General features: G+C 37.9%; 2 protein-coding genes across 4 annotated transcripts in view; both read left to right on the forward strand.

Moving 5' to 3' along the window:
- Positions 1 to 5,266, forward strand: part of LOC105198204 — a 105,895-nt gene extending 100,629 nt beyond the window's left edge. For 2 of the 3 annotated variants that reach the window (XM_039456227.1, XM_026137350.2), the window contains 5 exons: positions 164 to 765; positions 1,885 to 2,131; positions 2,552 to 2,797; positions 3,035 to 3,215; positions 3,428 to 3,692. In XM_039456227.1, the coding sequence (XP_039312161.1) occupies positions 164 to 765; positions 1,885 to 2,131; positions 2,552 to 2,797; positions 3,035 to 3,215; positions 3,428 to 3,692 (1,541 nt within the window). Of the gene's footprint in view, positions 1 to 163; positions 766 to 1,884; positions 2,132 to 2,551; positions 2,798 to 3,034; positions 3,216 to 3,427; positions 3,693 to 5,219 lie in introns of those variants that run through there. The other variant, XM_039456226.1, reaches the window with a different exon arrangement.
- An 11,849-nt stretch (positions 5,267 to 17,115) lies between these two features.
- LOC105198205 overlaps positions 17,116 to 21,724 on the forward strand; it is a 153,298-nt gene continuing 148,689 nt past the window's right edge. The window contains exon 1 of the mRNA XM_011164856.3: positions 17,116 to 21,201. Coding sequence (XP_011163158.2) covers positions 18,825 to 21,201 — 2,377 coding nt within the window. The 5' untranslated portion in view covers positions 17,116 to 18,824. The remainder of the gene's footprint in view (positions 21,202 to 21,724) is intronic.

Consider the following 21,724-nt stretch of genomic DNA (forward strand, 5'->3'; position numbering starts at 1 on the left):
TTTTTATTTTTGTTAAATTTTGTCAGCTTCTAAAATAATATACATTAATATAATAAACAATATAAAAATTTGATTTTATAAATTTTGGAATTTGTGGATATTTCTTCCTTAAAATATTCACACGAAGATATCTAGAAAAAAATCAATCTACATCATTTTTCAGATTTTGGAGTGCCTATAACGGAAGCGAAACCTACACCATTGAAATCCAAGATAGATGACGCTAAAGCTAAAATAACGATCGCAGACACGGTTAAAGTGCAGCACAGAATAAATTATCCAATGCAACTAGAGGAATATCAAAATAAAGAGAATGAAAATCCTCAGAAAGATACAATTGTAGTGACAACAACAAAAGACGCTGGTCGCGAACCCTTTTATTCGTCCGAAGAGGATGCTCTTTATGCGCAAGTTCTTTATGCGCAAGTAAACGTACGATTGGAACCGGAGGGTCAATCGCGGGACACAGAAGACGAATCGGAGAGAGGCTTAACGATACCGCACAAGATCTTGTTGGAACCCAAAGAAACGAAATCGGAACATGATAAAGTCTATAGCTGTCCCAATTTAGACAACGAGGCTGAAATCGATTGTACATATTCGCTCCCAAAAGTTATATCAAACAACATTAATCAGATAGATAAACCGAACAACCCTGAAGAGCTGTACGCCGCTATTAATAAAGTTCGTTTGTCAGGAAAGAGCGAGTTCCCTGTTCCGGATGAAGTTTGGAATGTGTCAGACGTGAAGAAGACATTTCAAAAGGTAATATATAAATCATTTTTCAAATATTAATTGTTTACTATCCTTTCATTAGCACACTGAAAATAGAATTTGGTAATATAGCTACCGAATGTTGAATGAAACAGTGCCAATTAAATATTTGGTTAATAAAACCAAAAATAATTTTATTTTTCAAAATATTTTGTTAGTATAACCAATTTAATAATATTTACAAAATTTAGACGGCAAAATTAATTTTTATTGTATTAACCAAATATTTAATTGACATTATTTCACTCAACATTTGCATAGTAGCTATTATCAAACTTTGTTTCAGTGCATTAGTATCGAAAAATGACCACAAATTAGGCCAAAGAAATAAAATAAAAGATAACTTAATAGATTTTGATAAAATTTGCAGGAAAAGTTGTCTAGAATAAAAGAAGAAAAATGACAACTTGACTCAGGTGCTGAATAATAGCGTTGAATAATAGCAAAACTGAGCTCCTACAATGTATTACTGCTGGATTCAGCTGCAACTACTTGTGCATTTATTAGCTTCAGGCAATTTAGGAAATTCTTGTGACTGTGTGATTCTAGCAATGCGACTGTGACTGTGTAACTCTAGCAATGCTGTAACTCTAGCAATGCGAGCACTGTTTTCAATCAATGATAACTGCAAAAAAATCAAGATAGTCTTAGTATGGCCCTACGTCTGCAGATATGTAGCTATATAATATATAGAAAACAATATATAATATAATTTAGAAGTTATTAAGTTATCACATAAAATATGGATTATGGGATAGTCATGGTTTGGTTCATTCAAATCACTATACTTCAATGTAACAATATCAAAATAAGCTATTGTTAAATGCAGCAGTAATACATTGCCATAGATAGAAGCTCAATTCTGGATATTATTACTCAGGAATAATGGCACTTGAACCAAATCGTTATAATCATTTTTTCTTTTACCCTAAATAATTTTCTCTAAAAATTTCATCGAAATCGATTAAGTCGTTTCTCATTTTGTTTTTCTCGGTCTAATTTTTGTTTACCCTTTTTTGTTCTGTTAAACTTTCAGCTTAAAATTATTTTCGAGATATTTAAATGAAAATATTTGTTTCTTTACTTATTGAAATAATGTTATCATTCCAGATGAAAGCATCTAGTTTACCGAATTACGGTGCACCAAGGCAGTCGGGTGGTTTTCGTACACCTAGCCTGCCGCGTCGATTGGGTGTGAAAATGGGAACGCGAGCGATTTACAGCAGCTTGGTCCAGAAAGATACCGCGCTTACCGACGACACGGAGTCACTGTCTCTAAAATCCGACACTGAATCGTCTATTCAATCACTGTCGGCGCGATCTGCCGAATCACCCATGCCGGAAGCATACGTGTTAAGTAAGTAGTAATACGTATTTTACGTATAAGAATCACCCTTTTAAACAAATAAATTAATTTTAACAACCATATATATAATTAGATACTACATACTTAATTTTCATTAATTATACACTTGTATAATTAAAAATATTATTCCTAGCAATATTGCGATCAGACGTAGCAAGTTTTAAAGTTCAAAAAATTATGTTTTTACACAAAAATATTCTTACAAATGCAAACTTTGAAACATCTCTTTAATAAAAATTTCTATTTTCAAACAAGTATTTATTTTAAAATAAATTAAATATTCGATGAGCTGACTCTATTATCGTTGCATATAGATTATTTTCCATTTTAGTCTATAAAAAATATTTGCATTTATTTATATTCATCACAAATATCATTATTGAAATTTATTTTAAATCTGCCTCGATATAGATGCCGATATACGGACCAACGATGAAACGTTCCGCATCCCGCAAGACGAATCGATGTCCGCATCCTTAATGGCTCGTTTAGAAGAGCTGTCTTTTGACGAGGAACGAATTTTGCATACAATCAAGTTGGAACGCGGCCACGGTGGTAGCATAGGTCTGCAAGTAATGGAAGGTAACGACGGTGGCGTTTATGTTCAGGCAGTTTCGGTTGGTGGATCAGCCGATATGGCCGGAAACGTGAACAAAGGTTCGTTAGCAAAACGCTTATGCTGCTTCAAAATAGGAAGCGTCTAACATAAGTCATTCGCATTCGCAATTGCAGTTAACTGCAATACTAACAAATAGTTAAATTGAAAAAAACGATACAATAAAATATATAAATAAATAGATTTTTGAATTAAAAAATACCTTGAAAAATAGAGTAACATAAATATGCAGATATGCTTAGATAAAAATAAATATCTGATTAAATTTTTCCTAACAGGTGACCGGATTGTAGCAATAAACGGACAGAATCTGCTGAACCTTCGTTACGAGGACGCTCTGAAGATGTTGCAGAGCTCGTCTGAAACGATCGAGTTGGTTCTTTCCCAGCCTGCTATTCGAAAAAGCTTGGAATTGAGAAATGACCAAGGCCAAGGCTCCGTAGAAAACAATTACTTACAGTGAGTACTTCAACTGATTGATTTAACAACTTATTAAAGTAATGAGCAATGTCTTACAAAATTTGTTCATTAAATAGTTTCAGATAAATCGGGTTTTAAATGCAGTATTTTACATTGCATTAATTCATTTTTTAATTAATCGATTTTTACGATATATAAATAAAGATTTTGCTGTATTCATAAAGTTAACTCGTTTTCTGTCTCGTTCGCAGTGAGATAAAATTCGACGTGTCGTCGGAGGCGGAAACGTCAAGTATGATGAACAAGTGGATTCAGAAAACCACGGATGTAGCGTCAGTGCAGAATACCTCGAGTGCATATAGCAGCGCCGCATCCAGCGCTATGGGCAATCATAATAACGCCAACAGCCTGTACATGAGTGATCTCGTTGACAATAACGCATTAAAATCTGCCAGCATGTTGCTATCTATAGAAGATTTCGACGTCAGTAGAACAAGTCGCCAAGTTTTCATTTAAGTAAGTAACGTATCTATAATAAACATGGAGAGAACAATTTTGTTCAAGTGCCTATAATTTCTGTCATCTAAACAATTATGTAAGTTGATCAAACTAGTTGCTGCGAACTACAGAATATCAGAACTTTTTCCAATATTTCTCATCGTGCTTAAACTTTTATAATTATTTCGATGGTCTAACAAAATTATTTTTAAATCTGTATCCTGTTAAAGTTTTATAAATATTTCAGCAAAACTTCTTTTCGTGCACCTATCTATTTTATATTTATACAAGGTATTTGAGTTGAGTAAAACTCACTTAACTTATTTTATTTTTTTTTTTTAATCTCTATACTGGTATTAAAATATAGTATATTATTATACAATCATATATTCTCATAAATAGAATTGTAATAAGATGTATTTCAATTTGTCAACAAAATTTTAAAAATAAAATAAAAATCAAGTAATCTTACTCAACTCATGTACCTAATAAAGTTCTGACGTATGACTTCTCAACAATTTATTGCGTTTTTCACTGTTATTGATCGCATACGACGGAATCTATAAAATTCCATTTGCGAAAAGACTATTATCTCTGCCGGGCCATACGCGGCCGTGCTGAACATACGATAGCACTCGCCTCGTGTAATCGAATTGTTGTTATCCGTTTAGCGCGAAGCCCTTGTCGGAACGGGTAAAGTTCGTAACTCTTGGCCGTTTAAACTAAAAAAGATTTCAGAAATAAGAATTGATTTTTAAACTATTAAGCAAATTTAAAATATAACTTTTAAAATAAAATAAAGTATATTTACTAACTTTGTCACTTTAAATAAAATAAAGTTTAAATAAAATACACGGTTGATGCTTTTAGATGCGCTTTTTTGTAGAAAATGTTACAATAAAATGCATTAGAATTTTCTTGATAATATTAACGTAATATTTTTTACGTGCGCGCGTCTCTACACAAAAAAAAAATTTAATGCAGCATCTAAAAATTTAATTTGATACAGATCAGAAAATTTTACGTTGAGCCATTAAAATAATTATGTAACACACCCAAGCATAGTAATGTTGTTGCAAACATTCTAGCAACCAAATTAAACATTTAATACAATTTTTTAAATGGTTCAACATAATCATTTTCAGATCTGTATTTCAGGAAAATTGTTCTGTTCGTGTACTTTTGATGAAATTATATTCTACGTGAAATTAAAACCTGGCAATGGTATATATAAGCATTGGTATTGATCATGTAGCAAGAAGGGGAAATCCGTGTGTCATTTCTAAGGAATCACCTTCAGTACGTCCAAGACAGTCCGCCGTTGTAGTTGGCTCGCGTCTAAGTTTTAGATTTAACCGTTTGTACGTGTATATTTTAATATCATCGTTCGTATTATGTACAATTGTAAGAATCGCAAACGTTACATTACTATGATAAATAACGTATCGTATTCGGATCACCCTCGTTTCTCTACCTTCTGTCGAAATTCATTCTGTCGAAATTCAAGAATTTTTCTCTAAAGTCCCAAATCTTTTTCCATGACAGATAACGGCAATTCAACCAAACCACCCATGCCACCGCAGCGAACGAAACGTAAGATCAAAATTGCCCCGGTCGAACCGACGGTGGCGAGCAGCGGTGCAACGGAAACCACGAATGACGTAACGATATCTCAGCAAAAACGTCTGCCGCCGCCCCCGCCACTGGAAAAATGTCAACGAAACAATTCTGGATACGTCAAAACCCGCCAACTGCAATGCGACACCACGGCGAGCTGTTCAAGAGCTGAAAGCGGTCGACATGACCGTAAAAATTGCGCCACCGACACTGCATCTGGGAGGATCGAAGCTAAGCCTCGCGACGATGCGACACCCGCCAAAGACGACTGGACGTCGAGCAATAGCGCAAACGATGACCCAATTGCGAAGTCGATCGTATCGAAGCCATTTCTGTCGTTCCTCGATGTCGCGTCGTCTAAGCGGAAAGCATCCAACAAGTATCCATCGCTCTTTTTCACTATGCGCGATTTCGAGAACGTGGTGTCCGATACGTGGAACAGAAACGATTCTGCGGATTTCGACGACTTGGAGCAGAACTTACACGAGGAAGAACCGAAAGCGCCTATGTTGGATGACAATAGTGACGTCTGTTTTCGTATGACAATGACAAATCTTCCATTCGAGAAGTGTCTGGGCAGATGGAGGGACCCTTCCGACGACGATGATTTCGCTCGGCAGTTTGATGACTGCCGATTCAAAGATAGCACGAGCGAAATTGATCGAATAACTGACGAGAAATCATCTGATTATGATATTTTCGATAATAAGAAGGATTCCAAGTGTCGCGTAGGCACAAGAGTACGATTCGCGATCGAATCGCCAAGCCGACGCGCCCCGTCAAAACGCGACTCCGACGTAAAAATCGGTGTACCGTGTGACAGTTCGCGAAGCTGCGAATCCATTCCCGACGATGAACAAACTGGCGCTGGACAAAGCGTCGCTTCTTCCGTGAAACTGACTGAAATCCGAGAGGAATTCGCGAACGTAAAAGATCGCCGCGACAATACGCGAGATAAATCATACGCGTCGAGCGTCGTGAAAGGAAATTCCGCGACGGGAGAGAACGATCCTTTTATAATGGCGAGCGCAAATAAGGTTGACGCGAAATTAAAAGCGATTCCGCAAACGCATTGTAGCGATAGAAATAACGACGTTAATTGCAAGAGAATTCGCGACGAGAGCTCCGAACTGATATCGCGGAGCGTGCAGGCTGGGGACGAGATTCTCAAAACCGGGAAGGAAAATATAATAACGTCGGTAACGAGAAAAGCTATCGCGAGCAAGGAGTACGATGCAAAACAAGTGGGGGATCAAAGTAATACTTCTTCGGAAGTGGCGGGAAACGCTCATCGCGTTACGGATGAAAGTTTAGAAACGGCTTGTAAAATTGAAGAAACGGCGAAAATAACTCGGAGAACAGCGCATTGGGAAGAGAAAATGTTTATAAAAAAACCTAGCGACGACATCAAAGAGAAGTGCGTTGCCAAGAACGAAAGAGTCCACTTCGATGAGTCACCCCAAAATTTTTTAAACAAACGCAACAACGATGGAACGAGCGAGAACAGTTCCACTGAGAATCTCATAAACAAGTCGGTCGAACGAACTCGACTACTACCTGACGAGAATAAGGCAAGGAACGATTCTTTCGTAGATTCCAAGAATAAATATGAGACAGTTTCGCCATCGGAAGACATTTTCGCGAAGAGTATTCCCGTGAAAGTGAGGCGAAATTCTTTTTTAGAAACTATGCTATCTGAAGACTTAACGGACATCGCAATAAATTGCGCAACTATTTCTGCTGTAGCTTCTTTGAGTATGGATAAAGAATTAAGTGCCACGAATAAATCGCCAGATAAAATCCAGAAATTAGATACAGATGTCACGACAGAGAGCCAACATTCGCATGATTTCTATAATGCGATAAAAATGGATGCGAAGAGACAAAAAGTTTCAAAAAACTCCAAGAAAACGGAAGAAAGAATCGTCAAGACTTCAAATGTAAGGTCGATGCAAACAGTGAGTAAAAGTGTCAGTGACGTAAAGAATGACGTGCTGAATGAGCTTCTTTGCAATTTTAATAACATAAAGTTGAAAATAGTAAGCCCAGAGAATAAGAAATCAGCAGCAAAGATAGGCGGTGACGAAAATATTTTTTGCCCGAATGTGATCGACAGTGGAATTTCCAAAGGGAAACAGAATGCATCTAAATCGTTTGAAAAATCTCGAAGTGAGATTTGCAGCGTTCCTGTGAGTACCAAGATCATCGACGTGTATAACGATGCAATGATCGTTGAGAAAATCGCGAGAGAAGGAGATCTCACAAAAACAAAGATCGAGGAAAAGCCTCAAAATCTTAAAAATGACACTCCAGCAGTTAACGAAAAAATCACAAAAAATAGAAGCAATGAGATGAAAAAGCCTAACAAGTCGTGCAATATCAAAGGTAAAATTGTAAGGGAAAACTCCAAAATGAAGATCGACAAAAATTTTTCAGATATCGAAATAGAAGAGATCAATGTAAAGACGAGAATCGAGAAAATGTCCGAAGGTACAAAAAGTGCGTTCGAGCCCAATCAGGAGTCTAAAAAGTCGCGAGCTATTCGCGTGCCCAAGACGATACTTAAGAAAACCAGCGTTGAATGCGAGCAGCGGCAAGTGAGCGAATTCCAGCAAAAGAGAATTCTTATCGGGGCACCCGTGACGATGAACAAGATTTTCGACAGTAGAGAGTTCAAGGCGATCGCGGATGCGTCGCGCAAGAACAGCCTGAATAAAAACGGCAGGAAGCGCGAGAAAGCTTCGAGAGAGATTCATACTCGCGGCGAAGAAAAGACTGATGAAGTAATCGCGGACGAGGCCGACGAGGATCGAAGGAGGATCGTGAACCGGTCGGCATTAGCATTAGTAGAAAGTAGCAGCGATAAGTGTGCCATAGCTAGGAAAAAAACTACTTCCGTAAACCCTTGTAATAATAATGACAATAACAGGGCCGTAACACCTGTAGCTAACGTAAGTAACGACCAATCGTTTTGCGACGTTGTAACGATAACCCCGGGTAAAGTTAGGAGTTTTGTTAAATATTACGAGATTCGGGGCGACACGACGACCGTCGGAAGACATTCTAAAATTAACGATAGGGAGAAAGTAGCTAGGCGTAAGTTCACGAAGAGCCAAGAGGTGCCCGCGAGGAACTGGCCGGAAGTAATGATAAAGAAAAGGGAAACGAAAGGTGGAGACGGGAATGTTAAATCAAACGACTGCGATCTTCCCGGAACATTTTCCAACAGAACTCAACCTTCGACGTTCGCCCCAAGAGTCCAGGAAGATCCTCTCAAGAATCCAGTCTGTAAGACGACGAAAATGGGATCGAAGATAAAGGAGTACGAAAGGAGTGGCTCGCACGTGTCCGATAAGGAGACATGTGCGCCGTTCGCTAAAACCGGCGCGAAAAAGTCAGTGCAGTTCCTGGACGGCTTCACCGTAATTCACTCAAAAACTTTCGGCGAGGAGGAATCCGCGAGGACTGTTGCGGACCGCGATACAAACACGTCGAGAAAGAGGAGAGCTCCCGGAGTACCGCCGTCGCAGAATTCTACTGATTACCGGAAGCTTGTTTGCGAAATTGCCAAATTGGAGAAATCGCCGAATGTGAAAGAAGGTTCCCTTCGACGACAGGAGGATGTTACTCAGGTCAGTAAAGAAAAATTCTAATCATATTGTTTTATAAATCTTATCTAGTAATAACTGAAAAATTTCCTATAAAAGCCAAACAAATTCGAAAAGTTAAAAATAATAAATTTTCAAGAAACACAGAAAATTTCTCATTTTTAAACCGTTTATTGTATAAATATAATAATTTTTCTTTAGACATATAATAGAACAGTTACATAGAAAAAAGAACATTCTTGTTTTGAGACTATATTTATTTTCAAAATATAAAATGTTAAAATAAGATTGTACAACGTTATAACTTGTTTGCATGAAGAATTTTGTATAATTTAAAAAATATATATATTCGTATTATTCAATAATAATTCAGAATTCATGAATTCAGAAAAAAATATTAGATGGAAAATAACAATATCTTCAAGAAGAATTTGTTAATATTGTTATTATCAAAATAATCATATTGTTTATTAGATGACTCTTATCCAATAATATTCGAAGCAAAAATTAAAAAATTTTGCTAAAATTAAAAATTATTAAATTTTTTAAAGATTAAATTATATAAGCAAAATACTTTATCATATTATCATATATATTTCATATAAACAAGAATATAATTTCTTGTTACATACATAAAACCCCGATTATTAAGTACATTAATTTTAATTTGATATTAATGTTTAATATTGATTTCTTTGTGTCTTTAATTAATACTTTGACTTTAGACTTTAATTAATATTTTAAGAAATTATTTAAAGGAAAAAAGGAACATCTAAACTTGCTTAGTTCTTACCAGAAATTTCAATACTTATTATCTATTTATTGTCTATTTATATTCCTGTCTTTATGTTTGATTTTTGGTAAAACATAGTACTTCACGATGTAACGCTATTAATAGAGAGAGACTTGACGCCATAACTCAGATCTTTTTTTAATTGGACTTTGTTTTTGTAGAAAACTTTTCAATTATAAACTCTTCGTTTATTATCTTTTTATATATTCCTAATCATATTACATTCCATAAATCTTTCTAATTAGAAAATTTTCGTAATTTCATGAAACACTTTAATAATAGTTTCGTAATTTTATTAAATTTTAAATTAAAGTTTTATTGAAATAAAACGCATTTAAATGCAAGAATAAACTCGAGTTATGTATCTGAAAAATAAATTTGTTGTTCTTGTTTCTTTTCTAGATACGTGCAGTAACCAATCACGTGCAGAATTCAGGTATTAACCATTTCGTTTTAAAATCAGAAGCCCCACAGCTCGTATTTTACTGTACCATATAGATAACACACGTAGCCTTTACGAGTCGTCGTTGCTCCCAGTCTCAAAGAAACTGTATCGCGTGTCGAATCCCTGCGTAAGCATTTTGTTTTCGCTACCAATAGAAGAATAGATTTTACAACGCTACGCGACGCCTGCTAAAAAGTACTTTATTTCGCCTGTTAATGTGCATCGTACAAATTCAGATTTTTTTTCTCAAAGACAAAGTCCGATTTTTTAATATAAAATATTAATAAATCTTTTCTTCTCTATGTCACCGTAAAAAACTAACTTTAGATCATAAATTCATTATACAATTTTAAGCTTAGAAGAGAAAATGCAGCATCAATTTATCTATTGAAACTATTCATTTAGCTGAACGTGTTCCGATAAGCGAGATACGTCACGCGCGTAAATCCGGTTCCAATAAGCCGGTCGCGCGCATCCCGATAAAAGCAACGAGTGGATTTGAATGACCAAATTTTCCGTGTGTTCCAAAAGGATTGGAGGATCGCGGTGAATCGCCCTGCAAACAGACCGCTCGCTACTCTACCACGAGTGCTTTAACTGCAACGCGGTCTGGATATTCCCGACCGTGAACGAATTCTGTCGATTTATGGAAAGACGCGATACTTTCTTTTCCGCCAAGCAATTACTCGGTTTGTGCCCCATACAATACTCTACGTTTTGTCGGTATTGCACAGATTTCGTTCTATTTTTATTTTATTTTGTAAACTGGTACAGAATTCTATTCGTGATATCATAAATTTATACGTGCATAAGATTCATATTATTTTTGCAATCATATTTGAAGAATTAAGTTAAATTCTATAATAATTATATATATAATTATATAAAATATTATAATAATGATTAAATAAGCCCTTGAACCTTTATTTCAAATATTTACATAAATTGGAATGTATTCGCGTGTCATTACATATTTATGATTTTTTTGACCGAGTGACATGAAAACGGACTTTGTCTTAGATGACATTATTATATTAAAAAACTGCGTGAGCGTACTTCAGGTTACAAAATAAAAGTGATGCTGTGCGTGGAAACAGCACGTCCGTATAATAACACAGAAACTGTAAAAATTCCCTGCACGTAAATCTATTCTTCCCTTGGGAGCTCTGTGTGTATCGTTAGTTTTGAGCACTGCGAATATATTTTAGATACACATTTCGAGAGGACTGCTTGTAGCTCTGTTATTGTCGAGATCTTCCCTGTGAGTTTTCGACGCGGTGTATCGGAGAAATATATATCGCGCGTGTCCTATTGCTCTAATTTACGTGGATAGAATAGCAGCGAAATACACTTGTTGCGCCATTTATGTTCCGCGCGTGTCTCGATACGCTCGTTCAGTACAGGCTGGTCCAGGCTATGATTCAGGACTGGTTTCAAGATTAACTTGAGTCTCTTGGCTAGGTTTAATATACCTGCAAATACAAAACGCCGCAAAAAGTACCTTTCGTTGACATCGATTTAACATAATCAGCCGTATTATATTGCTCTTTTCACATCGTTTGAAGTGATCACCAGGAAAATGGTGATACTAAGAAATAGCATGTGACTAATTTTAAATATAGAAACGCGATATTAAATGCTTCCTACAATAACAGATATTTATTTCGTTGCAATAAACCCGATCCTCTATTGAGTCTTCTTTAATAAATTGATACAACAGGATCGTAGCGCAAAATGCTTATTGCGATTGCGTGCAATCTTCTTTTATCAAGTTCTTCTCCGACTATAGCGCTTACGCAATAAAGATTCAGAGCATCACGAAAGTACTTTTTACGATGTTGCGGTAATACGTGATATAGCAGTTTCCTTTAAAAAAAAAAGTGCAATTTCGCGATAAACGAGACGTAACGCGCCTACAAATTGTGTAATAGTAGTTCTGTTGACTTATTGTAAGTATTATGATTTATCGTACGGGCGAGTGCATCTGCATTGTGCGAATTAAAAGCGACGTATCCAGTTAGCCATACTGGAAATGCTTGTTGTATAAGATTTAGTATTATTATATGCATATGTATACTTGCTACAAGTACTGTTATTATGTATACTATATATAAACAATAAATGTAAGTATTATTACGCGGTGACGATTCTGTAAAATGCTATGTGAGCAATTTCTCCGTTGATTATACGTACATTTTATATAACGTTAATTGACATATAGATAGGTTTATTCAAGTGCAGATTTCGCGTAGGTGCATTTTGAAAAGATGCATTTTCTGTCTAGAGAGAAAGCAATAAATTTTAGAACGACGGTTCCTCCTCAACGTCGCTTTCGTATACGTACATACATCAGACGGTGATATACAATAACAATTAATTTTAATATAAACCATTTAATTTAACCACTGAAGTCGTTTTGCGATTATTTTAGTTTATATCGATAGCACCTCCTAAAGCTGCGCTTTAAATGACTTCTGATAAGTGAATTCAGTATTTACAAGTTTTTGTTAGCAAATCGTGTGATTAAGACGTCACGCGCAGAGAATTAATATCCTGTACATTCGTCGATATCTGGCAAAAAGAGTTAGAAGACTCGTTAGAAGTAACACATAGAAAAGAATAAAAGCGATCGTGCACAGGAATAATCTAGAACAATTTCGTTCTTTTCCCTAAATGCATTTTTACCAGGATGCATTTTTGGGCACAAAGAACATTAATAGTATTTTATAATGTTTAGGAGAGATTTATATATATATCTATAAATGACAAAGCCACACGCCAGTTTCCACACTTGGCTATACACTTGGTGATGAAATTTGTTGTCGAATTCTCGTTTACATTCGTTCAGATAGATGTAATTTCCAGTACTGTACGTTTATATTTCCGCTGAATGCTAAAATAAATTATTATTTTTTATGCTGTATAAAAATGTTTCCTCTATTTGCCGCTCCCATCGCAAACTCGTCGTCGCTTGTAACATCAATAATAATTTATTTTGCAATTCCTGTTACTTTTCAAGATGCAATTAAATTATTACTGAGGGTATATTTTTATTCAATTTTTTTTTAATTTCCTGAGAATTTACAAATATTCCAAGAATCTTATTTCAAGTAAGATTAAAGAACTTATAAAGCAGCTTTGAAATAAACTTATTTTATTACATATCTTTCAATGCTTCTTAATCGTACAATCAAGAAAAGCTACTTAAGAATATTAAATTTAAAAAAAAAGGAACAGTATTAAAACGAAATAATATGATATATAATTACTAAATGATATATAACGATTTGTCTGCAATGAGATCTGGCTAACTAAACAAAATATGAAGCGTGATTAAACGCACAATTGTGCCAATATTTAAACAACAGTCTGTTATCGTTACTGACGGTTTAATAAAAACTCACGAGTCACATGAGAATGTACGTAAATGTACACGAATGTATATACCATGTTTATTGCTGATCGATTGTCGACATTTTGTATTATCAAAAATTAGAAAAAAATATAATAAAAGAAAGATAAAGTTTAAATAAAAAACTAAAATTTTAAAAATTTTCCTGACTTCCAATAAAATTCCATGATTTTTAAGGATAGAAAAGAAATTCCATGAAAATTCTAGGTTTCCCCGATTATCCTCGGTAGTAAATACCACTTTGTTAGTTTATGTATTTGTGTTGAAACTGCACATGTTTCGAATAAATCAATTCCTATCTAATATTAGGTTATTTACGAAATAAGGTAGTATAAGCATCTTACGGCTTCGAATAAAAATGAAACTCTTAATGGTGTTGGCAAATTACCAACAATCTGAAACCGTGTCGTCAATAACTCGGTGACTACTGAATAACACTTGAAAGTATCATGATATTATCTTTTGTTATACTAGAAATACCGAAAATAAAAAGTACCTTATTTCGTAGATAACTTAATAAAATACATTTTTATATTGTAAATAATTAAAAATAGCGCAAAGTGTGTTTTCTCGCTAAAACTTGCGTTTTACTCAGAAATGTATGCCTCAATTCATATGTTGAGTGAATATCTGGAGGTGACTAAGGTGACGATTTCTGGCAATTACACATTATCTGTTGACTCATCTTTCGAGAGTTATATAAGCACGCTGCTTAAAACGACGCGACAGCTCGTGATTAATCGGTTAATGACACGCGATAAACTTTATCTCAGCCGAAATATAAAGAAGCATTGCGTGATTTCTACTGCGTTTCTATTAATGCCAGTCATCGATTTCTACACCGCACCGTACTCGAATCAAGTTAAGGACATTCGTGATACGTAATTACAAACCGAATTTGGATCGACGACGAACGTGTCGATCAAACGGGCATGTAGATTTCCAAAAGAAACGTATATGGCGTGTTTCCTTATCCGAATTTAGCGCGACACGACATTACGAGAGCCTCTCTACGATATCGGGGCCACGTTGGATAAAAATAAAGAGCCTGTTACGAGCGCAAGCGAGCAACGCATGAACCAGTTTGACGCGATGATCACCGCATCGCGAATCGGCGGCTTCGGGCACGCTCGATCGTAAAAGGATACCGGCCAATTTTTTATTCATGACGCCTGACATCGCGACGCGCGACGCGCGTTTCTCCATCGCTGAAATATTCCTCGCTCACAAGCTATTCACTTCGCGAAGGCATTCGGTAACGCACATCTACGGAGGATGCGCACGCTCAGTTAAATATTCTTCGTCTCGTCGTATGTAAAATATGAAATGCAGCTCGCGAATCGCGGAAAGTACGCGCTCCTAAGGAGCATTATGCGGATCTGGAAATATTATGCTAATCCTTCGGATGCTAAACTTGCTTACTAGAATCGCGTTGCGCTACACAATTGTAAATTTTTAAAAAAGTTTATTTTTGACTCGATAGATAAAGAAAGAGAGAGAGAGAGAGAAAAAAAGAGAGCACGAAACTTTCGTGTTCTCAGGGCAATTTCTGCTGCGACGTACAATTTTATGATAGCTGCGATCACTGGTGTGTAAAACAAAGACGTGAAGAGTGTATCAAACTGACATAGCTATGCAGCATAATCCACTTGCGATGCATGCGTGCACCTATAGTATGTTCTTCGACCCCCTGCCCACGATCGATCGTAAACAAATTTCTCTCGGGGCATTGATCCATCCTTGAGATGCATCGATCGCAGCTGTTGGCCGACATCATCGTCTTGATCGACCTGCGTTTGGCAGCAAATGCGTATATAGGGTGTCTCGAAAATAAACCATTCCTTTTTGCCTTGTGAATTTTCAACTTCAGTCGGAGTTAACTCGAAACGTTACGCAGAGAGTAAGATTTCATACGCATCGCGAAAACTCATTCATGTGCAATAACTTGTCATTTGTCAATTGTTGGTTTCTCAACATCTTTGATGCGAAACAAAATTCGTTGGCGAATGGTCCTATTTTCAATTTTGCGTATTATCTAATTTGAAGCCTGTTTCCTATTTTAAATTTGGCATGCTATCTAATTTGAAACCTCTAATTTAAAGTTTATTTTCCGCGTTTGAGATTAGTTGTAAATTCGTTAATTTAATAATTTTTTATTTGTTTAATTAATATAAATATAATAAGTAAATAATTGGTTTATTATAATTATTAAGTTAAATATTTGTATAATTGGTTAATTATTATAAAAATTTATTAAATTTGTAAAAAAATCGTTCTGGAAAAAAGAAAGCGCGCACTGTTATATTCTATTAATTGGAAATTTATAAATAAAATAAACGGGTACTAAAATTCGAATCTAAGATTCGTATTACTCATCGCAATGTTATTCAGAATAAGATTTAAACATTCAGTAAATATAGTTTCCAAACTTGTGAATTTAAAATTAATCTCACACCTACTATCTTCTAGCAACATATTTACAATGTCAACTGATTCACAAAGTGTAACTCAAAACTCATTTTTGGTTTGACAAAAATAAAATCTTTTTTACGATTTATATTCTAAATATTACTTTGTGACACAAAGGCACTCTTCGCTAAATGTTAGAATATATGAAATATGAGATATTAATTGATGAAATTATCTTCATTAATTACAAATGTTTCGGCTATGCAATATAAGCTAAAGTTATCGATATTTAAAAACTAAAGACTTCTCTAAATTTATTCTTTTCTTTTTTATCATTAACAAAAACTTTTAGTCGCAAATGCCCGAATTTTGGCCCTAAAATTAGCTTAAAAAAAAAAAAAGATTTATATAGTTTCTGCAGCAAAAATTATTATATTTTGCCGCAGTTTTAAATAAATAACTTTTAAACAAGTGGATCTAAATAAATTTTTATACAAATATTTATTAGAGTTTTATTAGTATATGTAAATTTTTTTATTTAATTGGTAATATTACTTTCCCATCAAATTTGCAAATAATTATTTCAAAGCGCGACTTTACATAAGAATCAAGAGTAAACAAGAAATTAAATAACTTCTAACCATTAAATGAATTATGCTCAAATTGTATACTCAAACATAATACTAGAATATTCTATAAAATTTCTATACTTTTGGTAGTTTTGTGATATGACCCATGTACCATTAACAATGTCTAAATCCGCGGACAAGAAAGCTTTACAATCCTTTTAAAAATGATGCAATTTTAAAGATCCTACCCAAAGTCTCATTTCACATTACGTTTTTATCTTCTCGACAACTTTAATCCCTCTGCATGCTGAATTAGATCCATGCACTCACCCAGTGAGTCTCGCGAACCAAGACGAACCGAATAAACGCAATTCAGCTCGCCTGCTTCGCCCACGCACCCTAATCGCTCGCATGCACACGCACCTGTGCGCGAGCGATGAGAACAGCACAGACGAGTCTTCACTGATATTCGTGACACGTCCCACGTGCCGGAATTCCTGCACCCTCCCCGATGAATCCCGCGGGATTTATTTTCGGATCGGTATGACGCCACCGAGCGCGTTTACAGTAGTGCCGCGCCGCACAGCTCCGGATCCGCTCCTCACGCCGCGCCGGCCGTGTCGATTTCTCCTCAGTGAGGTCCGCGGCTGCCTGCCTGCTCGAGTCCGCGCGACGATCAATCGATATATCGGTGATCGAAAACGCCCATCGCGGGGCATGAGAAGCGGGCAGCGACGAGCGCGGAGTCTGCGATCGATCGCGCGATTTCCAGACGGACAAACGAACCCGACGGGCGAGCTATAAAAAGGCAAACCGCCTGCAATTAAACGTGCTCGATTAAAAGTACTTTGCGTTCTCGAATCCTTTATGCTCGATGTTCCTCGAAAGTGCATACATGTGTCTCTAGTACTACGAAGTGTTGAAAAAAATTGGATCTACGATTTTCGGCGATTCGAGACGTGTCCGCCGTAAAACGAAGCTTCTTCGCATCAGTGCGTTCTACATTTGGTGCGTTTAACTTATTTACGGAGAAAAGAAGTTTAAAATTATGTATTATCAACAAGAAAATTTTGCTGCCGCTTTGATCAAGAATTACGCATCCCACTTGCGTACATCGCCAAGACACATTTAACGTCGCCCGCTGGGATACGGACGCACGTAAACCCACCATCGTACGCCCGCACGTGTGGTATCGTTTCGCGAGTGCATGCGGCTCGTCTGCTTTGGCGAGTTACGAGCGGTATGCTAGGCTGGAACGTGCGGAAGATGGATCTTCCGCGAATCGCCTGGCAACGTGAAACGTGACGCGAAACTGTGTGTGTGTGTGTGTGTGTGTGTGTGTGTGTGTGTGTGTGTGTGTGTGTGTGTGGGTGAGTGTGTACGTGTATGCATCTCTCCCCGTCCCTCCTTCTTTCTCTCTCTCTTTCTCTTCTTCCTCCGCCGCCGTCACCTCGCAAACTGCGAAGAAAGAAAGTTGACTCGAATCTCCGCCGTCGCGAATTTGACAGGCTGCCAAGTCCGCGAGGTCGCGTTACATAACGCCATGTAACGCGCGCGAACTTGGACTGCGCGCCCGCGAAAACGAACGAACCGGCAACTCGCCGTCGATCTCACGATTATTGTCGTCGTCGTCGTCGTCGTCGATCATGTGATTCGCGCGCAGCGAATGCACCGAGTCGAATGCCACGGCGCGTAATGTATGTACGCGCGGTCACGCGGAAAACGGGACTGCAGTTTTAACTCGGAGCTTATTGCCATGCGAACGACCGCTGAACGACAGCGACTCTAAATCACGCGGCAACAGAAATCGAAGAAATTGTCGGGACACGAGCGACGATCGCGTCAAGTGTATCTGCAATATCCCTTTAGCAACCACAGAGTGCATTTTATTTACCTTTTGGTGTTAATGTAACATGGACAAAAATTATTTTTCAGTATAAAGTACTTTTCGTTATGCAATTTATAATTTGTGATATAATATTTCGTGTTATTTGCATTTTAACAAGAAATTATAATTATTTTCCAAAACTCTTTGTCCTGAAACAAAAAATCTGTCAAACGAGCAACGACGTGAACGAAAGCGCATTTCGGCGAAACGAAACAACGGTCGGCTATCCTTCACGGCCGGAATAAAATTCACCGAGGCAAGGCGAGATCCGTTAAGAAGTCCAGAGACGGCAAACCCGTTCGGGACGAGAAATTAATCGGGACGATCAGCGACGGGCAAGCGAACGAGCGAGCGAGCGGTTTTTCCGGCAGATTATTCGAGCGAGAACCAGAGGAGAAGAACCGGGACCATGAAGAACGCCCATCCGATCGTCAGCGCAACGACTTCTAGTCCGGTTGGTCCAGATTCCACGGAATCTGGCGAGTCGGCGGCGGAGCCGATCATTCGGCTGAAGCTGCAGAAACCGCTGCACTGGGAGTGGGAACTGACGACGTCCTCCGACGCGCTGCCCGTCATACAACTGTTGGACAAGGATGGCCGGTTACTAGTGGAAACCACCGGCCGAACGGCGCAGCGGGCGAGAGGTTCGTTCAAGGAGGGCCTGAAGACCCACGAGCAATTCTCCGTCGACGAATCGTCTAGGGCCAGTTCGAGGAGCAAGGAGCAAACGTCCTCCCCGTCGACGTCGTCCACCACCTCGTTCGTCGTGACGCCGTTTCCGAGTAATCGCAATATCGACGGCTTCAGCAGCAAGTTCGGCACGTGCAACTTCGCGCCGCGAAAATCCCGAAGCGACATTAATATTAATAAAGGGGGACGAGGCAAAAAGAGGCACTCGTCCACCGTGGAAGATCCGACGATGAAGGCGAAGCTCGAAAGAAACGTCGAGGAAGCGGCGATGGGATTTAAGAGGTACTCTGCCGGGGATTATCTCCGACAGCAAATTATGGACGATCTGCGGACGCGTAACGCGATAGGGAAAGCTCCAGATGAGGTCGCCAAGGACAGATGCAGAAAGGTCAAAGCGTATCTGAGGAGTCAGAGCGAGTCCCTGCTGAGCTTGGTTCGCGAGGAAGAATGCAGCGGAAGCGAAGCTGTCGGACCGAACGAGAAAAATGTCGAAAATCGTAATCTGAAGAGAACCAATACGGTCAATCCTGAAGACAAGAATTCGAATGAGGAGAACAAAAAGGTGAAGTCGTATCTGCGAACCCGGAGCGCCTTAATTTCGACGGAGTTAATTTCGACGGAGAACTCGGCGAAGGAGAAATCAAACGAGGAAGACAGAGTCGTTCGCGAGATAGAGGATGACACGAATGAGAAGGAGCTCGCTAGAAGCAGAGCGTTCCTACGTGAAAAGATACAGCGGCGGATGAATATGGAACAGGCGCATTCGAGATTGGCCGTTCGCACTGGCGTCCCGGAGACCGTCGAGAGGGCCGGGATCAGGAAAAGATACTCGGACTACAGTCATGAGGAAAACCAGAAGAACTACAGAACGCGAAAGGTGCGCAGCGAGACAAGTATTTTGCGATTCAATCCCGAAGTAATCGAGAGAGAGAAACTAAAGTCCAACGGGCAATCGGAGAAGGAGAAGCCAATAAACTGTAGAGGATCTTCGGAGGAATCGCAACTTCAAAGACAGTCGCGTAAATATCGGCGATCGAAGAGCGAAGCGTTATTCCAAGCCTCGGAGCAGGATAATCGATCGAAATCGCAGCTAAAGAGAGAGTCGTCCAGTCTGGATAGAAGGAAGGTCTACCGCAAAACCAAGAGCGACGTTTTGCTCGGACAAATGGCGATGGCGATGGCCGACGGAGACAGCGCCAGAGACTTCGCAAATCCTCTGCGACATATGAGGAGCCTGGAGAATGTAGAGGAATCCTGGCGGGAATACAAAGAGCGGAAAAGGAACGAGAGACTTCGTCGGGAATCGGAAAGAGAAGTGCCTGAGGAGGACTTCATGTGTAAACCGAGATGGAAGGACCTGCAACGCGATCTCTGCTCCTCGCGCAACTGCAAGGTCTGCCAAAACTTGAGAAACTGCGTGAACCCATTTTATGACCGAAATGAAAAAAATCGTCAGGAAAACGAAGAAAAACTTTTGATGAAAAAAGAGGGCATTGCAAAATTTTCCGAAGACGAACCCTCGTCGACGAACAGCAGCAGACCCGGTACCAGTTTGCAAGAGAATTACTTGCTCGTCGGACAGAAAAACACGAACGAACACCAATCGCCGATCATCGCCAGAATTCAAGTGAGAAATCGCGGCAAAGACATTAGCAGCGTATCCGCGTCAAACGTCAATTCCCCGGATTTCGGGTACAACTCAATTCCTTCGAAGAACGCTTTCAAGGACTATCGAGAGCTATACGCACGCTCGAATGTGAAGAAAAGCGACACCTTCAAGATCGTCGACGGAAGCGAGGATCTAGAGAAACGCGCGAACGACACCGATTCGAAGATAAACGGCAATGACGGTTCTGACAGCAATTTCGGCTATCTGAACAGCAAAATTTCACTTGCAAACAAATCGAACGAGGACATCACCAAGGATTACTTCAAAAGAGTTTACAAACTGCTGAAGAGAAAACAAGAAGAAATGAAGAAGCCGGTGGATGGAAGTCACGAGTCTCCGTGTCGCAATGGTTCTTCGTCCTCGAATTACGTCGAGGAAACGCAAAAGAAGAGACATCGTCACAGAAGAAAAGACAAAAGTTCACAAGGTAAGATATAACGTGTAAAATTCTAATATATAATCGTTTGTTATAGCTAATAATTTCAAAATAATTTATATCGATTGACGGAATTTTATTATTGTGATTGATTATGATGGCTTAATTGTATTGATCGATAACTAACGAGTCTATTTTAAACAATCATATCAATATAAATGTAATTAATTCTATACAACGATTATCATATAATCCATTTGAATAATAAAATAAATGATTTTAATATAAAAGTAACAAACTCCGTATAACGATGATCTTTATACTAATTTTCAATAACTTTATACAATTATTGATTTGCATTATGTTAAAATCTGGTAATTCTTTTTATTCTTGCATAGTTTAAGTTTTGATTAGTATTCTTAGGAAAAGTTTTCAGAAATTTTGAAAAAAAGAAACAGTTTTTTTCGATTTTTCCTTAACGGTTTTCTTTACCGAATGTTTTAAAATCATGTTGTGATGTCACTTTTATTATCCTCTATGTCAGTGATTTTAAGATTTCTATCATATTTAAGAT

The sequence above is a fragment of the Solenopsis invicta genome, chromosome 12 (assembly GCF_016802725.1).
Source record: "Solenopsis invicta isolate M01_SB chromosome 12, UNIL_Sinv_3.0, whole genome shotgun sequence".
Classification (NCBI taxonomy): domain Eukaryota; kingdom Metazoa; phylum Arthropoda; class Insecta; order Hymenoptera; family Formicidae; genus Solenopsis; species Solenopsis invicta.